At 41.8% G+C, this 21720-nt stretch overlaps 1 protein-coding gene across 4 annotated transcripts in view; it reads right to left on the reverse strand.

Moving 5' to 3' along the window:
• Positions 1–21154, reverse strand: part of dnah7 (dynein, axonemal, heavy chain 7) — an 81232-nt gene extending 60078 nt beyond the window's left edge. For all 4 annotated transcript variants that reach the window (XR_014125232.1, XM_027010040.3, XM_081720520.1 and 1 more), the window contains exons 1-24: positions 20742–21154; positions 20434–20505; positions 20164–20266; positions 19843–19972; positions 19655–19745; positions 18577–18757; positions 18104–18176; positions 16626–16751; positions 16350–16469; positions 16004–16187; positions 15580–15759; positions 15111–15383; positions 13634–13761; positions 13254–13332; positions 12750–12974; positions 12155–12301; positions 11475–11795; positions 10583–10950; positions 9912–10098; positions 6854–7047; positions 3752–3950; positions 2362–2502; positions 1143–1355; positions 364–473 (exon numbers count right to left, since the gene is read on the reverse strand). Coding sequence is in view for 3 of the 4 variants with exons in the window: in XM_027010040.3 (XP_026865841.3) it covers positions 364–473; positions 1143–1355; positions 2362–2502; positions 3752–3950; positions 6854–7047; positions 9912–10098; positions 10583–10950; positions 11475–11795; positions 12155–12301; positions 12750–12974; positions 13254–13332; positions 13634–13761; positions 15111–15383; positions 15580–15759; positions 16004–16187; positions 16350–16469; positions 16626–16751; positions 18104–18176; positions 18577–18757; positions 19655–19745; positions 19843–19972; positions 20164–20266; positions 20434–20505; positions 20742–20753 (3857 nt within the window). In the remaining variant the exon portion in view is untranslated. The remainder of the gene's footprint in view (positions 1–363; positions 474–1142; positions 1356–2361; positions 2503–3751; positions 3951–6853; positions 7048–9911; positions 10099–10582; positions 10951–11474; positions 11796–12154; positions 12302–12749; positions 12975–13253; positions 13333–13633; positions 13762–15110; positions 15384–15579; positions 15760–16003; positions 16188–16349; positions 16470–16625; positions 16752–18103; positions 18177–18576; positions 18758–19654; positions 19746–19842; positions 19973–20163; positions 20267–20433; positions 20506–20741) is intronic.
• Positions 21155–21720: the final 566 nt, after the last annotated feature.

Here is a 21720-nt window from a genome sequence, read left to right on the forward strand (position 1 = left end):
ATTAAAAGAAGAGAGTCAGCAATATCACAGAGGGTCAGTTGTAAATTCTTCCATATCCCCACTATAGGTTGTCTGTGATTTTCCAGTAAACATTGCTGTTGTTCACTAGCTAAGACAATCCTTTACCTGTCAGAATGCCCTACCTGACAGGCAGTATTCAATATGGCCATTTTATTTTGGCTTAATTATTTAGACAACTACACTGGAAAACATGGGATCAGTGACTTATCAGAGGATGCAGGCAGGGTCCTGCTATTCCCCAGTATAGGACTCTGAAGTTTAACCTAAACAAGTCATTTAATATCTCTTAGTGCTCAAGCCAGATTTGACGTTAATAGGCCACAATTGCAAGTGTGCTCAGACCTGTAGCAGCGATCAGTGAGGGGTGTGATGACCAGACGTGGTGTGTTACCAAGGTATTCATAACCATAAGGCAGGCCTGCATTAATCATCTTGGTCTGAAGCTGGTTCTCCTACACATAAAAGAGACAGGTTAAAAATGTATAGGGAACGAAAAGTGGCTCACTTTGATGTAAGACAGGATTAAAGACTGAGAGGAAAATTTCCTGTGGCAACTTTAAATTAATTGGAGGTAAGAAAGTAAGTTCAGTATTTATCTCCACTTTACAGAACACTGATTATCATAATGAATATTCTTTTTATGTTTATTGAAATGATCCACTTCTGATCTCTATTCATTAGTCACCTTAAGTAACTTGAGCATAATTTATTTGATATGTATATGACTTCTGGGTTATGAACAATGATTTAAGAAGTTATCTTGCAGATTCCGTATGGCCTCTATAATCTGTAAATTTAAGAGTGTGAAGCTGTGCTTATGCTTTAACTTGGCTTAATGCTTAAAGAAAGCACTGATCATGTGGGTGTCAAGAAAAATGGAAAAAAAACCAAAAAAACTAAATGGCAGTTCAAAGCAATGTACATAAAAGATAAAACAGTAAGATGAAGGTCAATAAACAGGTTTCAAAATGCAAGGACAAAGCAGGCACACAGACACACACGCACACACACGAGCACACACACGCGCACACACGCACACACACACACACACACACACACACACACACACACACACACACACACACACACACACACACACACACACACACACGTGCACTTACTATCCAGTAGTAGCGCAGCTGGCTAAGCCACTCAAAATTGTTCTCATCGTCCACACCCTTCTGGACAAGTGAGGCGAGAACGTCACGAGCGTGCACATCCAGCACCACCAGAGCTCCAAGGGTCACACGGTTCTGTTTGGACAGCTTCCCACGCACCAGTGTCACGATGTCATCAATCTGAGTGTTGTTCTGATGCAAGTACTCTTCAAGAGCCTGAGAGAGACCGGAGCCAGTCGACCCATTTACTGTAGCTGGTACTCAACTTTAAACTAAAGTCTTTAATTGTAAAATGAAAGGGTGTGGTTTTGTCTGAAGCTAAATGACAGATTTTAGTCCAATGTATATAGCTGCACAATACTGGGCAAGATTTGGAAGCTTTAACCATCTGTAGTATCTGGGCAACTTCGCAGACTGTCTAGGCTCTTTGTAACACTGCTCTGTGAGTTTTAATACACTTCTGGGAAGGCACATTGCTTAAACTATACATCTGCTGCTTAAACAATACAGCACATCTGCTTTTTAGACAAAACATCAGCCATCATCTATGTCTTACACCCCACTTGCTTCCAGGCGTGACTGAATTCTAAAAAAACAAAAGTATTCAATTCTAATAATTATCTGTGTTACAGCAAACCTGGTTTAAATGTTGGTGTGAAACTCAGCACATAAATCTGCAATATTTATGACTGTCATTATCCATTTATTGTGTGATGCACGGACTGGCAAAAAGTTGAACCAATAAATTAAGAGTTTATAAAATGTCTATTTTAATGGAACATTAAAGGTCCATTTATAAGTGCATTTTGCAATTCCCAGTATTGATAAAGTTGTACTAAGCTCTTAGGCTTTCCAATGTTTGTGAATATGTGAATAATGGCATAATAATGGCATCCACAACCACCTTACTCAAAAAACAGAAAGAAAGCTACATTAAAGACTTAGTGAAATGAGTCACTGAAAAGTCTCTGATTTTGTGACCCATTTTACTTTCTCTCTGAATGAGAGGAATCTGGATAGTGTAACCCTTCACCAAAAAAAATCCCAAAAAAACAAAAGAAGGTATGTGTTGTGCATATAAGTCAGTCAGAAGGAAACAGATATAACATGGATGAAACAAAGACTAAAACACAAACACCCTGCTCATAAGTTACCACATGACAAAGTGACTTGGTCCGTTCTAGCTATTGCAGGAATCTTAAGTGGTGTAAAGGCCACAGACCTGAGGTCCTCCTGCAATGGCATCATGAATGTGTTTGGTCCAGTACACTTGCGACACACACAGCACCGTCTGGCCTGGCCAGGCTCTGACCCAGTTGATCCTTGGGTTTTCAGGGTATGCCTGAATTGCCTCCCCTATCACCTGCACACCAGTGGCCAGCAGAAAAGAGGACATTCACAGATTTGTTGTGTTAAAGTTGTGTATTGATTGCTCAGGGCACGATTTGAAGACTTATCTTAAAAAAAAAAGACAGAGTGTTACATACGAATATCAAGGCAAAAACATGGATTTAGAGAGCATTTTTAAACTTGGTAAATTGAACTGAGTGTATCAGGCAAGTATACAGAATCAAATTAGATCAAACCCAGCATGATTAATGTCACTAAAGCCAAATGGAAAAATGCTGTTCTGCAGATAAGATGGAGAAATTATGCATCTAAAATGGCACATAGTCTTCAGAAATGTTTAGAGCATCAGATTGTCTGTGTGATAAGTCTCAGCCAATTATGAAAAATGGTGATTTTTCAGTCAGATGTTTGCCTTGTCCAAATCATATCGGAATTATTGCAAATAGAACCTTCAGGCTAGAAGGTAGAAATATTAAAATGCCACCTTGAGTCATTATTCAGAAACTCTTCCAAGAATACCTAATCCAAGATTCTAGGTTAATCCTGACTATAAAACTGCTACAACACTGCTGCAGACACACAGGTCTTGATGCTAGTCACATGCCTGAGACAGGAAGTCATATGAATCTCCATCTTCATTTTCATTTATTCTATGCATTGATTTACTAATCATGTCCAAATGATGATATGGTGCTTTTAGTGAACTACTACAGTGCTATTTTTCAATCGGAAAGGTACTGCAATCTGAATTTCAAAGTACACCCCAGCGCTGGTTTCACACCAAGGCCAACCACAAGAAGAGTCTGGACATGGCAGTGTTAATGACTGCTGGACTGAAAGGATCTCAAGTGGATGACCTGGAACACACCTAGGGCCCCTCAAACACTGGGCAGGTGGGACTAGAGCCAGCTTCCTGTCAAGTGCCTGCTAGTGAAGGTGTTGTGCTATTTCACTGGAGACCAAATGTGGAATGCAGTCCATTTAAAAGACTCTGGCAAAAACTGAATATTTTCAGTTTTTTTTTCCTTTACATTTTTGCAGCTGTTACAAACAAGTTTCAAACACACACAAAGTGAAATTACTTTGAAAAAGTCATCTAATTAACATCCAACCTTTCACGAGTTACTTCAACATGTCTGCAACAGACTGCGCTCAGTCAGCTGAATTATGCTCAGCAGAGCCTTTTTTTCAGACCAAGTTCTGTTCTGCAAGGGTCAACTAATCCAGCATGAACCAGTACTAAAGTGGGCTATGTCTAGCACCTTGTGCAAGGACTTGAGCATGGTGTTCTCAAGCTCCAGGAGCCACTTCTCCACCTGGCCGCGAGCTTTGGAGGTGGAGATGATGTCCAGGAGCGCCACCACCTCACCCTCGCTGCTCTTCATGTGCGTGATGTCCAGCACGTCCGTGAACACCACGCTGGCTATGCCCTCGAAGCACTTCTTCAGATGGGGCTGCACCCTGTGGCACACAACAAAAGGAACCTTGAGGCATTGTTCTCCCATTGTACAGGGGAAAGCATGGGGGCTTTTTTTCCTGTCTCCTTCAGTAAAGGAAGAGTTACATTAAAAATACTGCAAGTTCCTTATTATAAACTAAATTCCACATGATCACAGGTGGTTTTACTGGAATGGAATACAAAAAAAAAAAAGATGCAGGAGATTTAAACTGGGAGGATTTTCCAAGTTTGAATCTTCACAGCGAAGGTTCCATCAGTAAAACGAGAAGCCAACTGCTGGTAACCTAATGCAACTGAGTGAAACACTGCCTTCTCCCTAAGGAAAAGAGTGACTTCAGTTAGACAGGGCACACCCATCTTACTTCTACACAACCCTAAGAATCTGTGTCTCATCAACTTTTATCCCCTTTTAGCTCAGTTTCCTGCTTCAGTCTGCGGGATTCTAACACGTCCATTTGCATAACGAGCTGCGCTCTGAGATACTTCTCAAAATCTGGCTCTCTGAAAAGCCTGGGACCAGATGCACGAGTCCAATAAAATTCTCAGATTCAATGACAGTAGGGAGGACAAAGGGATAATGTGCATGTGTGTGTGTGTGTGTGTGTGTGTGTGTGTGTGTGTGTGTGAGAGAGAGAGAGAGAGAGAGAGAGAGAGCGAGAGAGAGAGAGAGAAAAGGAAAAGAGCAAAAAAGATGAATGAGCACAAGAAAGAGAGAATGAGAGAAAGAGCATACAATCGAGAGAGAGCTCTAGAAAGAAAAGACAGGGGGGAGAGAGAGACGAGCTTAACCAAGCGAATACAAGATTTGTGGAGGCAAAAGTCCCTTTGTCTGCACACACATTCATTATTAAACAAATACCTTGGGTGGAATAAGACAAGCCTTGCTTATCAGTGAGGGCCCTGCTCAGGGGAGCCACAGCAGAGGAAGTAGGCCAGAATGTCATAGGGAGAAGAAGAGATTCTATAATTAAATTCCCCACAGTAAGTACAGGATTTTCAGAGGCTCAAAATGAGTTTGCTGAGGCTGGGCACGGCTAAATTGCTTTTTACATGTCCTTGCTCCTCTGGTCCTGGCCAGGACTCTCAGCATGGGCAGCTGAGAAATAGGTTCTGCTTAACTCGCTGTCAGTGCAGGCACAACGGGGCTGCGTAACTTTAATATCCTGTTGGCTTTGCTTCAGCAGATTCCCTAAAAGTAGACTGCTGAAGAAAAGGAAGAAAAAAAAAACATGACTGCTGCATTCTAGGAGATTTAATCATCTTTGCCTTCTAAGAGAATTGTTGACTGACTCCAGCTGCTGTATGATGTTACCTGGCACTGATGAGAGCTTATAGTGTGTATTTGTCTGAGCTAACATTAGGCCAGGGCTTTCTGAATGCTGGAGACTGCTCTGAGAATGGTGCCTCTTTTTCACTTTGACACTACAGCAAAACCAGGGGGGGAAAATGTTATTCTGGTCGTCAGTGGCCAAACCAGTGGGTGGGCACACATTTTCACTGGTGGGGTGGGGAGGTATTGACATATTTGTAAAATTAAACATCTAATTTAAAATAGCAAGCTGGCTGGTGCTTTTTTCGCTCAAGACAGTGAAGTTTTGACTATATTTGCCAAATCTTATCCCAATATTCAACATACAAAAATTAAACTAGCCCATAATACCAATGGTGTGATTGTAACCTGGTCCCTTGCATGACCAATAGCAATATCTGCCTAGGTGTATTTTAGATCCTCCAATTGAATCACTTTATTTCAATGAGACTCATCAGCACTTCCCCACTTGCTTGAAAGAAGATGGCAAGCACAGACCACAGGCTCATTTAGCCTTGTTTGATAGTCAGGATCAGGACTGAGGAGCCCCAGATGGTTCCAACTCGACATGCTGGCCCAGCAGAGGCGAACCATCTGGAGCCAAGCTTTTCATAAAACCTTGCTGGTTGCATCTCTTGTGGAGAGTTATTGGAAAGTTATCACCAAGTTTATTACTGAGAAGCACCTGTTAGATGGCTGAGGCTAGTTAGTGACTATAATCCAGCTGCTTCCCTGGACACTTTCTTCTCCACCCTCCAACTCTTTTTGGCTACTGCCACATGATTTGTAGAATGAATGGTCTCCATTAAAAGCTGATGTTGGAGTCATTTCTTATCTATCAGGACATCTTTCAGAGTGCCACACTGCCTGAGGTTCTGCCCAAATGTAAATTAGTGACAAGTAGAAACCAATCAGTCTCTGACCGTGGGTGTATGCTTCTATTAGTGATGCATTTTAGGAGAAGAGAATAAAATGAATGAATCAATGAATCAATGAATGAATGAAAGTAACCAGGCAGGCTCTACATCCACCCAGTTACACCAGCACACCAGCTACAAAGGATGCAGCTCTGCATAAGACATTACACTGCCTTTGCATCAGTGGTTGAGATTGTAAATAACTACCAAAAGGTACATACAAAAATAAACCTGACATACCATCTATTCATCCTAGTTTGAATTATCTCACAATTTATAAAGAGTAGTCCAATTAACAAAAACAAAAACTTGCAAATGAAGTAAAAACCTGATCTTTCCTGGGCTGTAAATAAAGTAAATATAGACAGATTTCTCTTTTTCTAAGATGATTTAATGATACTACTAAATAAAGGATTAATTATTTTAAGGACTGCTTTCACAGTTGGAAGTAATTACACTGTAGGCAATCCAGGACATGTTTTCACAACACCTTGCAAATTATGAATAAGAAAACATTTTGTATATTATTATTATTATTATTATTATTAATATTATTACTTAACTCCATAGAAACCAGTTTCCATCAATTTTATAAACAGGCTCAATGGAATTGCCATTAAGACAAATTCAGATTATCACAAGACCCATGCAGTTCTTCCCAATCCTGGTGACCCTGTACCTGGTCGGATCCTTTGTCTCAGAAAGGATCTCAAGCAGCTCATCATTGGACAGGAAGAAGAACCGTGGGAAGAAGAGCCTCTTCTTTTCCAGGTACTCGTTCAGCGCCTTCAAGATCAGCTCCAGGAGCTCATTGCTCCTTTTCAGCTTCTCCAGCACCTTCTCAATAGCCACTACGGCCAGGACGTGCTTGTCCTGTGGTGGGACACAAAAGAGTTGCAAATCAGCAGCCACGCCTACATTCGCTGGTCCTGATCACCCATGGATCACGCCCTGCAAAAGCAGCTCTTTATTCTTTGAAGGCTTTGATATAAAAATTCAAGTAAGGCAAAGCAGCCATTTGTTCAAGTTGAAAGTTCAAAGGCTTTATTGGTTACATACACGGGGCAGTAGTAAAATGTATTTAATAAAAACACATAGAGTGGTTACCACCGGGACTGTGCAAGTAAGCAAGATTAATGAAGACTAATAAAAGGCAATAAAAAAGATATATGCTTATATAAATGGAATAAAAAAAAAACCATACAGGTATGAAATAGTAAAATAATATAGCAAACCTAGCATGCAGTAAAATAATAAAGAATGAATTAGGTGAGCCAAAGCTTCAGTGGTTCTTCCATACCTTTTTCAACCAGCAGAGGAATTATCAAGAGGTGAAAAAAGTCTTGCCGAGGATGAATTCAGGTGTTGGGCTTTCACTTCAATGCACAGCCCACGTCAAACTCGCTTCTTTTAAGTCAAAAAGCTCGTGCATGCAGGCGCCTGCCACTGTCAGCCAACTAATTCAAACCTCGGCGTTTAAAGCTCCCTGAAGAAAGGTTAAGTCAAAGGTATGTCCATCATCGGAGACAGAGGAAACAATTAAAGAAGATCCTTCCCGTATGCCCACACTCACTCCTTTGGCCCAGTGCATCACCAAAAGTCTGAGAGAAGACAATTGTCTTCCACACACAATTTCTGATGGCTATTGATTTTCTATTACTCATGGTGACTGGAGTTGAGGTGTTCATAGGAGATGGAAGATTAATGATCACTTTTGTAACACATAAGGGAAAAAAAATAAAAGAAAAAAAACATCCCAGCACCTGAAAGGGCACTGTTTGAGTGTGTAATGATGGGGCCGTCAGAACCCTGACGGTCACTAAACTCTCCTCCAAATCACCTTTTGAAAGTGTGAAAAAAAGGCCATTGGGTGACTCTAATGAAAGAGAGCGTGGAGAAGCAAGATTAGAAGACCCATTCTATTACTCAGAATCACCCTCTTAACACACGGATTTGCAGTGAATCGGTGAGAACAGCTGCCTACACATAAAGAGATTAATGCTCTCCGTTAAATGAAGAAATCATATTATCAGTGTCAAATCTGCACAGGCGGACAAAAACCAGACCACGTGCTCAACAGTATGTCATTGACATTTTTTCAGTGTGTTTCAAAGGCTATTGCAATTATACATTCATTATTCCAAGGTAATCCCATGTGAGTGGGGATTAAAAGGAATTTGTACATCGAACAGAGCTTTAAAAAGCACTGAAGTCCTTGTGTCAGTGGGCCCTTCTTCCAGAGCACAATGCCATTGGGTTATTTTCCATCCAACCCACTAACCAGTACATGAAGACACACTGTGGTAGGGTGAGAAAAGCAGGGTGGGGCAAGAGAGGTGGGGCACTGTGAGAGAGGTGGGTTGCAACAAGAGGGTGGTGAGAGAGGCAGGACATGGTGTGAGAAGCTGGGTGTGGTGAGAGGGGCAGGGCAACAAGAAAGTGGGCTGCTTTCACTCTCTGTAATGCTGAGAAGTGTGACCCGCAGCTCACTGGAGAGAAAAGGAAATTTTGAAGAGACACAAAACTTAATTAAAAGGACGCAAGTTCAAAGGGGCTGTTTTTTTTTTCATGCATGTATTTACTGAGCACTCTGTCTCTTCAGTCATCAGAGGGAGATCTTGACTAGAAAGGCCATGCATCTGTTGATGCAGTGGTGGATAAAGAGAGACCCCATGTGGTGAGTTTAATATTGAAGTTCATCAACTCTTTGCACTTGAGCTTGATAATTCACCTTGTACCATCTAATTAAACCAAATTGTCAAGATTGTCAAAACTCATATGAACATGTGTCATCTGTATAGATTGTACTTTATCATCTTTAAAGTACTGAGCACCATCTCCTATTCAGACCCCGACAAACGCAAAGATGCGCATTTGTGTGCACTCCCTGCCTGCGTGTGAGACGATCTCATTTTCTCGATGATGAGCCAGAGTTGAGGCCCAAAGACAAAATCAATCATTTCTAATTGATACTGCTGGTACTGATGGTTTTTTTGCCTTTCTAGAAGGATAACAGATCGGCTATCGATGTGGCTCACTTCACAGGAGCTGAGGATGGCAGCTGCAACCTAAAGAGCCTCAACATGATTAGTGATGTGTGTGTGTGTGTGTGTGTGTGTGTGTGTGTGTGTGTGTGTGTGTGTGTGTGTGTGTGTGTGCGTGTGTGTGTGTGTGTTTGTGTGTGTGTGCAGGCTTCTGTGTGAGACACATAATAGCCAGAGTACCTTCTCATTTGTCATAACTCACTGCAGTTCTACAAAGACAACCACAAAAGCTTTGAATACGACTCACTTCATTATATTACTAACTCAGGTTAAAGGTTATTGTACATGTAGTTATGTGATTTCAATTTGTTTAGTCTCTTGTTGCTCACTCCATAATTATATATACACACACACAAACACACACACACACACACACACACACACACACACACACACACACTCACGTTATAATATGATGTTAAGAAGGGTACCAGGGAATTAACAGTCTCCAGGACTTGTACCAGTCAGTGTATGTAAATACCCTCACCATCACCAGTTATTAGCTCACCATGAGAGAGGATCAGCTTCAATCCTGATGAACCTAGGCAATCACCCTGGCATACACACCAGCTATTGTCCACAGGACGCATTGCTGGGCTGGCATAGTGGAAGTCACACAGAGCCCAGTCAGGCCCTTCCCTCTGCTTTTCTGGGGGCTGTGTGTGTGCTGCAAGGCAGCCACGTGAGGCTCACCAGGCTAACTTGCTTCATGATGTCCCTCCAGGTCTTGTCTATGGTGGTGAAGCGGCGGCCCTCCTCAGGCATCTGGGCCATGATGTCCGGAGAGCTGAAGATGGGCTCCAGGTACAGCCAGGTGGACTGAACCTTCAGCCACTCATCCAGAATCTCCTGGAGCAGGAGCAGCTTGGCCTCCCAGTCCCTGAGACACCAACACACCCACAAACACACACACACACACACACACACACACACACACACACACACACACACACACACACACACACAGATGCACACATGCATGCACATGCACACAGATGGCACATATTTTCAACACCTGTACTCCCTTGGGTGCAATACACAGTTGTGAGCAGTCTAAAAGCTGGAAACGTGGCCAAGCAGACATACCGTGTACAAGCACTGATTCACTGGTATTGATTTTTTGATTGATTAACTGATACAGTTCATTCATTACATTTTTGTACACTGAGGTTTAGAAGTTTCCATATCTCAGTGTCTTTGGAGAATGTACATTCTTGTGTTAACTGAGGCTATCTGGGCCTCTGCTCTGTATTATCTCTCAGTGACTTTGAGGTACACTACCATTACTGGCCAAACTAACTCTTTAAGTCGTAGCATGTTTTGTTTGTTTGTTTAAATCATGGCCACTTTCCGCTGCCCCTCACCGTATCTCGGTCTCGAAGGGCTTGATGAATGGCGAGCCACGCATGGTCTGCGTCTTTACGATGTGGTCATCCAGCAGCATCTGGACGTCATCCACGGCCGACAGGATGGACGTGCCCGTCTCGCGATACGGCACGAGGCTGAACTCCATGCCGGCCCACTCTCCTGCCATGCACTCCATGGCCTTCTCCAGCGAGTGCTCCTTGCTGGCCGCCTCGCTGATGCCCTCCAAGATGGCCAGGTGCTCGTCTAGCCCTAGGGGCAGGAAGCGAGCCATGCATGCCACGTCCTCCGGTGGCTTCAGCGGGAAGCCCACAGCAGCTGACATGGCGTCCCAGTGGCGGTCCCGCAGGCCTGGATTACACAGCACCTGCAGGAGGAGGGGTTTTCCCAGACAGAATTTGAATGGAACATCCTTTACATGTAGAAAAAAGGGGAATTTTTCACATCCTAATAGAAACTTGTAATATTTGGCCTATGTAACAATAAAATCACATTCTAACACACATAATACTTCAACATTCATAGATGTTCCTCATCTCTGTGAGTAAAGAAGACAGACAGTTTAAGTTTAACATCAGTTTAAGTTTACATCAGTGAACCCCTGTGAACTAAGAGCATCTGGATAAAAGTAAGACCCATCAACAAAAGTCATTTAAAAAATAAGTCCTCAAAGTCCTTTGTCCACACACAGAGAATATCAACTAGCAAAGGTGCACATTATTTAGGCATGGCCTTCATTTGGTTTCAACACATTTCCTAATAATAGAGACGGGCAGAAGACTCGGCACATTTAAGGGCAGCTGTCGTCCTACATGAAGTACTGCTTTTAAGGAGGAAGTCGGCCAAGAGGGAGTTGCATGGACACTTCAATCCCGCTTCTGCTCACAGCACCTGCACTAACGGGACATGCTCCTTGAAAGCCTCGATGTCGGCTTTGATGCGGGTGGCGATGTGGAGGGCCCTGGGTGAGTCCTGGAAGCTCTTCTCCAGCTTGTAGATAGCCCGCCAGTAGTTGCCCACGTCTCCCTCCACCTTGTCCGGGTTGACAGAGGAAAGAGGCCCGTGGAGCCACTGGTGGTGCTCCGTCTGGAACTCGGACGCTGTCTGGTACAGGCGCAGGTAGGGGAGCAGCTGGTCCTGCACCTTCTTGCGCTGCGGGTACTGGGACACAGGCCACCCAAACGCTTCTGCCTCCAAGTTGAAGCCCTCGATCTGGAATGATGAGCCAGAGTCAGGCAGATAAGTGCAAGTGACAGGGATATAGAAAACACCAATGAAAGTAACTTTAAACTACTGACTCTCATTCCCACTCATGGCGCTTTAAAGTACTATGAAACTGAGAGCCACAAATTTGACTTTATAGTTTAATTTATAGAGTTAAATTGTGCTTCAAAGGCTATTGCAATTATACATTCATTATTCCAAGGTAATGCAATGTGAGTGCAGATTAAAAGCATCTTTAAATTTATAGCATGCACAAAATGAAAAGAGATTATTAACAAAATGCTTTGATAAGGCTTAGCCATTCACTTGAGTGAATCACAATTCATTATTGCACATCCGGTTCTTACCTTCTCTACAGCAGCCTCTAGCTTGGAGTTCAGGGCCTGAGCCTTTTTGAGATACTTGCTGAGCTCAGAAAGGTCCCCAAAAATGACAAACTCCTCCACTTGCTTGGCATAGCTCTCCAGCTCTTCCACAAATCTCTCACACCGTAACTGAGCCAAAAAAAAAAAAAAGTGGCATTAGTATCTGAATTTGTTCAAGACTATGATAGCTAACATAGACTAACCTACAAGTGAGAAGTTGTCTTCATATTGGGTCTGTTGTAATTTAGTTGTCTGTCATCTGTCGTAGTGAGCTTTTGACGAGGCTCAGACGCCTATTTCAAGTAACTGATTTAATCTGTGAAGTTTGGTTTTCTTGCTACAATTGGCTAATGGCATGCTCACCTCCTTTTGTGTTTTTTTTACAGATTTTGTACATAATCTACCCTGCTGTAATAAAGTATCAGTTAATCTGCTGTAACAAACTATTGGATAATCTGCTGTAATAAATGATAAACTATAAACTAACTCAGTGCCTGCTGGGTGTGGGCGGCGCTATTGAGAGGAGTTGGCCTATCGAGCGACCCTATGTACTCCTTTGACAAGGCAACCTCCTGACCTTGAGGCCTTCCTGAAACTGCGCCGTCTTGTCCTTGGTGATCTGTCGGTGCTCGTCGAAGATGGATGGCATGCGCGCACGCCACTGGAAGGCCTGTCGATTCAGGCGCATGTCCGTCGGGGTGAACACGACGTAGTCGACCAGGAAGCACAGGCGGTCCTTCGCTTCCCTGAGCTGGAGCTCCAGCCTGGGGACCTCCTCAGCCTCCATCTTCTGCACAAAAGACTGCAGAGAAGGGAGCAGGAGAGGAAGCCGGCCATCAGACGAGCTAGGTGCACAGAGGCAGGGAACGGATCACCTGCATCTGCTAACATAAGCTTTCGAGAATGTTTATAGGTGATTCAGCAGTGAATACTTTTAAGTAGAGGCATTTAACTTCGAATGTCTACTGAGTTTCAACTGAAAATCTAAGAAGTAATGGGTGAATTAATCTTAATTTAAATAAATCAAAATAAATAAATAAGTAAATAGCAGGCCGAGAGCACCTCTGCTAGAATGTATTACCTTAAGAGTCATTAGCTCCTGTGTGTTTGAAGGAGTTCTTAAGGCTTGCTCAGCAATCTTCTCAAACTCATCACATAATCTGGGAATCAAGAATGCAAAGTATGAGGAGTTAAGAACATAATACTGCATCATCTTCACATTTCCAGACAAACTCAGATGAGGTCTGCGTCTGTCCAGCACAATGTACTACACTTCTGAAACAATGAGGTATGTGTACCAAAATAATAATTCTAAAAGCTAAAAAAAATGCTAAAGATACCTTTGAATCTATGAATGTTTGCTAGTGATGACACTTTCGACATAAGTACACAATTTTAAGGGAGTGTTCTAAGGGTGGAAAAGCACAACGTGTTGCTGTGCCTTCTCAAAGCTCTACATACTTCTTATTGAACCTCTGCTGGTCCTCCAGCATGTGGGTCACCAGCTTTTGACGGAGTCCCTGTGCACGCCTGACCAGGGCACCAACCAGCTCATGGGAATGCACTTCGAACATGCCGAGTCGTACCACCTACAGTGTTAACAACAGGGTGGGAATAAGGCTAGTTGAACCAATCACGGACTCTGTGAGCAAGGCTTGCTAAACCGAAGACACCTGCTGTTTCAGTTCTTCTGCCAGAAATATGTTAACCTCTCATACACCTCGATATCTCTGAACTGCTGCCGTAAGACATTGCTCAGCATATTGGTCTGTTTCAGCTCAACTCCCATCACATCTGCTTGCAACTTCATTTAGTAACACATGCCTCGCTGTATTCTTCCTTCTAAAACAACTCTTTGAAAATCCCGTGTCTTATCTGTATAATAGACGTATTAGAGTGTAAAATCCTTCTCATTACTCTGTCTTTTTCTTTCCTTCATAACAAAAGCAAACTTTGTTTTATTTGAGTCAAATTTATATGCAGGCCTTTTCTACTTCTTTGTAATCCAAGACTACTTTCTTGTCTCTGAAAGACATTTTCTAGGTTACAGGAATAAAGCTACAAAACCATCAGAGCATGAACAAATATTTTTTGCTTGGGGGAATTATTGTAATGGGATTATACTGTGTGTTAAACTTGTTCAGCAGAACAAAAGAGAAATTACAGCGCGAGAAATCCAAATAATTAAATCTTATCTTACAAAAAAGCCCTTTAGGGTAAAATATGCCAGCCCCGTCTGTCTCGCATCTGATTTAACAAACTAATAAGAAAAATGCAAATAATGCAGATTGACTAATTATAATTCATAATGATAAACAGACATTAAAAAGTGGCCTTAGCCTGTATTCATAAGAAGTCCTATAAAATTGAAAAAATGGAAAAATGAAAACTCTCTGCTAACTGCTTAAAATGTCTGAACGTGGCACAAATAAAGCACAAATATCAAATAATGTTTATATAAACCTTTTTTTTCAAGCACAGTCAGTGTGTTTGTGGACTTAATGTGTGTGATGTGTGTGAAGTAGATCACAGTAAGTAATGAACTTTGTCTTTGATTTTGGGTATAATCAATGGTGAAGATTGTGCAAAATTTTCAAGGCTTTAGATTGAGAAAGCAGTGCGTGTGGGACAGGACATGCTAAAGACCACCAAACAATCACACAAAGAAGAGCAAATGTCTGAGCTGTTGTTATTTGCTGGGAAATGTAGACTGATACTTTTTTATTTATTTGTTACATTTATAGCTTTTCCCCTACTCGAGGTCAATCCGAGATAGAAAGTAGAACATACAATGCCCTGTATCGGTCTGTGTTTGGTAGAGCGCTTTTATGTCCCACCCCACTTTGTGTCTATCCTCAGGATGGAGTTTTAAAGAAACTGCAGCAAGCAGCATCAGTTCATCATCAGTGTGATTATGAGTGTCCACGGTTGAACTGACCTTGCTGGTGTTGTGCTGGATCTCTTCAGCCAGCTGCTGGTAGCGTGTTACCTCCATCATCATCTCCTGGAAGGAGTGTTGCTCGCACAGGAACTGGTCCACATCCTGCACAGCCTGCTGGGACACCAGCGGGGCGTACTTGTCGTAGAGATGGATGTGCTCCAGGGGTCCGGAGCTCTCCTCACGGATCACCCGCTGGACCTCCTCTTGGTGGGCCTGTATGATCTCGGGCAGCACGATGGGTCTCAGTGTGGCGTATGCCTCTGTGCCTGGCTGGAGGTCAGTGGAAGAGAGCAAGACACATGTAGAGCATGTAGCACATAGGGGTAGCTAGTCAAAGATGTTGTTTGTTTGTTTGTTTTTTAGAGCAATACCTAAAAATTACTAAGAAAGAGTATGAATACACAATCAAACACCATCCATTAAATGACACCTATATAATTTCAATTTCCAGGAAAGAGATTATTACCCATTCTGAATAAAGCTTTGTCTCGACTCGAGGCACCAGGGTGACGGACCTCAGCATCGTATCGTAGACATTCAGCAAGATGTTTTCAAAGTCTTTGAATTCAGGTTCAAACTTGATCTCATTCTGCTCTAAGATCAGTCGCAGAATGAAGCCTGGATGCTCGTGGACCCTGACTGAAAGCTTTGGCCAGAGATCAAGGGAATTAATCAGTGGGTACCCATGGACTGGGAAAGGTCATTCTGTCCCAGATGCAGTGGAATAACAAATGAGATCAAAAACACACAGTCCAATAACCAAGGGTGACCTAAACGTTGAAGATGTCAATTAAAAAAAACATTATAATTGGAAGGATAAATTGTTACACTCATTTTGGCAAGAAACTAAGGTGGCTGTTTGCAATGACTGGGGTATTTTTAAGCCTTACTGGGTCCTGAGCTATAAGGTGCGTGTAGTCCAAGATGGACTCCAGAGCAAGGCTCTGGAGCTGGGTGGTCATCAGAGCACCTGCACAGTTGTAGAAGGACTGCAGGCACGCCGGACTGGCACTGCTGCGAGGCACCTTCCGCTTGTTACCCTGGTAGTAGATGTGCTGCACCTCGGGAAACCACCTATTTTATTCAAGACTTGCATCACTTTTTTGGAAGGCTTTCTGTTGTGTGTGTGTGTGTGTGTGTGTGTGTGTGTGTGTGGTATTCTATAGCTGGGATATTAGCAAAAAGACCACATTTAAGGGTACAGAAGTAAATGAAGTGAGGTAACTGCATGCCTACTTCTTCAGGAGAACATCTTTGGCACATTCAACATGGCTGCTGACCATGTGCTGGAAGGCACTCAGTTCCATGGACTCCTGTCTGATGTGGAATTCATTCACGTCGATGAGCCGCAACTTCCTGCATGAGCAGACAATGGTGTCAAGAGAAGCGGGGGATGCATAAAAAATGGCATCTTGTTCAATGAAGAGAATGCGCTATGAATGTTAACACCACGGACCATGCACACCTGAAGGACATGATCTGAAGGAGGTGATCTGAAGAAGGTGAGCTCACCTGAAGGAGACATGCCACAACTCCAGTACAGACAGCATGCTGGGGTTGAAGGAGTGGAGATTCTCTTTCATCTTTTTCTGGGCTTGATGGAAGGACTTCTTCCATGGCTTTGGCACAACCTCCATTCTGAAGAACATTTCAAAACAAAGGTTTAAATATACTCAAAAAAACAAAACAAAAAAAAGAAAAAGGGGATGAGCCCCATTTGTTGCCAGGTTTCGCTTCCATAGCTTCATGCAAACATATGAACAATTCTCAAAGATAATTAAAGAACTACACCACAGGACTGCATCAAGTCAAATATTTACAAAGCAGTTTGAGCACCTTCATGATTCATATTCAAAATCCCATATTTTCTGATTTCTCAATGAAATTGCTCATAAAGTGCAGAATGTCATCTTTTATTCCCAGATTTCTACATCTAGATGATATATAGCAGCCACAGGCTTTTTTATACATGGTCTCTGCATTTCAGGACAGCAGCTGGTGGTTCAATTGATTCCTGGTAATGTGTGTATCATTGCATTGTTAGATCCTTCATGAGAGAGCTAACAAAGGGTCAGTTATTTTTGGTGGATTCTGCTGCTGTAGCCTCTGACCATGAGTACAAAAGGTCTAGGTTACAGGAATAAAGTTGCCAACAGATTACTGTCTCTGGAGTGTCTATGACAGTAAAGGAGTGTCTATGGCAGTAAAGGAGTGTCTCTGGAGTGTCTACGGTGGTAAAGGATTGTCTCTGGAGTGACATTGGCGGTGTTCACGAGAGGCCAAAAAATCTGAATAAGCAACGCAGCCAAAACATTAGGTGCAACCGAAAATAAAAAGCCCAGTTACAAAAGCTTCCTAAAAAAAAGAAAAGAAAAATATATAGAGAACTGTAAAGATCCTATAAGGTTCTAATTTTAAAGCCCAATGAAGATTAAAAGACAAAGGACAAAAGGAACTACTCCTGATCCAAAACAAACCACCTCATCTGTGGCACATGTTGGCCAAAGGAACTGGCTCATGTATCATTGCTGATGACGTGACTTCTGACAGCAGCAGGATGAACGCCCAGGTGCTGCTCATATTCAACCAGAGGATTCCAAACTCAGTGAAAGGGGTTCACCTTATAGCAGGACAATGACCCGAAATAAAGTGAAGTCTGTGAGTCATCAATTGCAAAGAATTTGTAGCTTAGTACCAAGTCTAACTATTTTATTTAATCTGTCCAGTTACTTACGGTAAACCCTTGAAACAGGGAAACTGCATATAAAGAAGGCTGTAATTTTCTATGTATTTCATACAATAAATATGTAAATATTCTGAAATAAATTATTACAATTCTGTATTTTATCAGTCATTGTTTCATGTGAAATACAATGTTTACGGTGTGTGTGTGTGTGTGTGTGTGTGTGTGTGTGTGTGTGTGTGTGTGTGTGTGTGTGTGTGTGTGTGTGTATGTGTGTGTTTTAACATTAGAATTCAGTTAGACTCACTCTTCTCTATAAGGGAGGAGATCTTTGACCTTCCCTTCTTCAATTTCTCTTGGGTCCCACAGCACAAAATCCACTGTAAAGCAGGCCAAGGAGTATATTAGTGCTGTGTGTGAAACTTATTCATATTCAGCTAGCTCACACAGAACATTTCAGCTCATTTCTGATAACAACAAACCATTAAATGATTAAATGAATCTATTAAATGATGAAAGTTCTCTTTTACTTCTTTCTTTAGAAAAAAAAAATTGGACAGCACTGTGCAGAATATTTTGAATTGTAGACATATCTTTAAAGAAACCATCTTACAATGTACAATAAATGATTGATCTGTATACATCCCTTTGACAAAGTGTGGGTCTAATCTGAAGGAGCTGCCGTATACCTCAGAATGGCCAATCATTCAAGTGATCAGTAATCTTGTGAATGGATCAAAAGTCTGTTTAGGCCTGAAGCACTAAAAGGGGCTGTTATACCTATGGCTTTCTTAACGCTAAGGAGATAGTCCTCCCTCATCTCGTCCGAGAGGACCTCAATGGTCCTTGTCAGCCTCTTTAGGTGGCCTGGCACCAGGTTCAGGATGTTATCCATCCAGGAGTCTTCCATGGTTGCCACATGCTCTGTGTCAATCCCATTTCGAATGTAGTAGTAATATCTCTGTAAGGCACAACACAAAACAAACCCCATCTTTCATTACCTAAAGAAAAAAAGGTTCCCACTCTGTTACAATGTAAGCCAGTGCCTACATAAAGGCACTATTATTACATATATAATAATAATAATAAATTAATTGGATATTTAATTGGATATTTCTTCAATGAGTTCCATGGAGGTACTTTTAATGAAAAAATAAACACAATTTTTCATTTTTATTATATTGGTTGTTATAAAAAAAAATGTACTAAATAGTTTTTTCAAAGGTTTATTTCCTTGGTTATCATGGAGCCAACCATTTCAGAGAAGAGCATGCCCTTTGTCAAATATTAGACAAGTAATAGAAGAAAAAGAAAAAACAAAGTAAATACTAATATACTAATACTAATATTTTCCTGTCATTTACAATAATGCTGTAATTATGTAAAATTATGCTAAAAATCGATACATGTTCAACATACATTAACCTTAATTTTTTTTTTCAAATTACTATAAATATTGCTGGGCCATTTAGTCATTTTAACATCTAATATATTTAATTAATGAACAGAAATTGTTAAAAAGCCATTTAAGTAGGTTGAAATATAAATGTTAACAGAGTTTAAGAGTACTTATTGAAATCTTTTTTCTAATAAAATAAATATTTGGAATAATTTGAATGGAAACTATATTTGTTTTCGTGTGGAGAAAGTGCCTCCGCGTTCTCCATTTGTTTTACAAGTCAAATTAATGAAACTTATTGAGTCTGACAAGACTGTTTTGAGCGACTTTATTATTTTGCTTACTTCCCAAGATTCACATGATGAAAATGCCCGAATTTGCAGTATCACGTGAAAATCATGAATTTGTGGTTTCCGTTACTTCAACCAAGGCGCATTCTTCGTTACGGTACTTGCTTACCAAAGCGTCCTTCTCTGCGGCTGTGGGCGAACCGCAGGTAGGCGGCGTGCTGGCAGCTGTGAGGCTCTTCCCGGTGGAAGGCTCCTGCTGCCTGCAACGATTAAAGTGAATGAATCTAATCAGTAACGTGCGGTAATTGGTGAATAACCAGTGATGATCACAGTGCTGTCTTTCAGAAAGGAACACACAGTATGATGCTGACGAGGGCGCGGCGGAAGTGTGCGCGCTCTTTGCTGGGCTTTGCGTGATTCACGGAGGACTCGGTGTGACTCTTGCGCTCCTCCGCCCCACGGCGCACAGTCCGGCTCGGCCGCGCGCCTTACAGGAACATGAGTGAGATTAGTGAGATTGTGTTTTTGAGCATGTGGCAATTAAAAATATTACAAATTGAGCTGCTAATATAGCCCCATCATTTGATGTTGTTTTATTTTCACAGTGGTCATTGGACAAGCCTGAGAAGAGGACGTTAGGAGTATCTATCCCTTATAAAAGTGTGCACGGTCGCTTACCGGCAACCACGGTGTGTAAAGCGTCATCCGTGGAGTCCCGTTTGGCTGGTGACAGTAGGACAAATGTAGGGCTGGCGTCTCGCCATTGCGGCTTTTTCCGAACCTAGTTGACACAAGCAAATGATAGTTCAAATACATGTGTAAAGAAAGTATCTCCTTATTCTGAATTCTGCTAAAATCAAAATGAGGTAAAAAAAAAAAAATAATAATAATAAAATAATAATAATAATAATAATAAATAAATTTAAATTAAATTAAATTAAGTCTCACCTTTGGAAGCTGTGGCAAGAGACGAACAGAACTTTCTTGTATTTTGGCTGGTTCATTATTCCCAAATGCGCCCTGTAAATGTACACGATTACATCAGCGGAGGGTTATGCCAATGGAACTAGGCCAAAATCTGGGCTAGCTAGCACCATGACAAACTAGCTAGTGTATAAAAGACAAAAGTGCATTTGCTACATGAAGCTCTAACAATGAATTTATAAGATTGAAACATGACTGAGCTCCTGGCTTTATGCTTGCCATGAAACACCTCTAGCGGACTATCAGTTAAGCCTAGCTAGTTAACGTCTTACCTTAGTTTCCATGTTGTTGGGTAATTCAAAAGCAACTTAATTGGGCTGTTACACTGAATCAGCGGTTACACTGAATTTTCTTTTGGCAAATTTAAGTTCGTTCTCCTGCTAGCACCCTGTTACAAAGTCCTACCTAATTTAGTTAAATTAGTTTCGTTTAGTTTTAACAGCTATCTATAATAAGTCTAATAACCTGTTAACCACTCTACATAAGTGGAGATAACTCTGACCTAGCACAAGGCGCAGATGAACTACAGTTTAAGGACCCTTTATAGTTTACAGTACTAGCTCAGTATAATTGATTTGTCAATCTCAGAGAGATACTGTAGATACTATATATCGCCACCCTATCGACAGGAGTAATCTTTGGCGCTAATGACCTTTCTGGTTATTTCTTAACCTGCACCGTTTTCCGAAAGTTATTGTTGTCATCCTGGTAACCAAGGAAACCGCCACTCCTCGCGCTGCGATCTCTGATTGGTCGAAATCTAGCACCGCACGTGTGTGTTATTTATTAACGATGTTATTTATCACCAGGAGTGTGAAAGGGTACCGACTATAAAATACATGTGGATATCCGAGTTCCTTTTTTGTATCGCTGACTATGTATAGTTTATCCCACTTTTCGTGTGTTTTGGTTTGTGGTGCTTGTTTTAAAGCAAGCACAAGAGGGCGACAATGACCACATTACTAACTGCTGTAAAGAAAGGTGTTTAACCCGTCCTACAGCAGAACCCTTGTGAGGTCTTGACAAGATAAAAGTGACTTAATTTTGTTTCAAACGTGTGTGTGTGTTTGTGTGTGTGTGTGTGTGTGTGTGTGTGCGCGTGCGCGCGCGCGCGCGCCCGTAACGAAAAGAATGTGCAACAGATTGGAAGTATCTGTAGGTGAGCAATGGTGATATAACCGAATGTAAGACTCTGTCAGGTGCCCTTTTTAATGTGAATGGCGATATTACCTGTCAGTTGTTCGTCAGAAG

This window comes from Electrophorus electricus, chromosome 9 (assembly GCF_041902795.1).
Source record: "Electrophorus electricus isolate QZ-2024a chromosome 9, ASM4190279v1, whole genome shotgun sequence".
Classification (NCBI taxonomy): Eukaryota; Metazoa; Chordata; class Actinopteri; order Gymnotiformes; family Gymnotidae; genus Electrophorus; species Electrophorus electricus.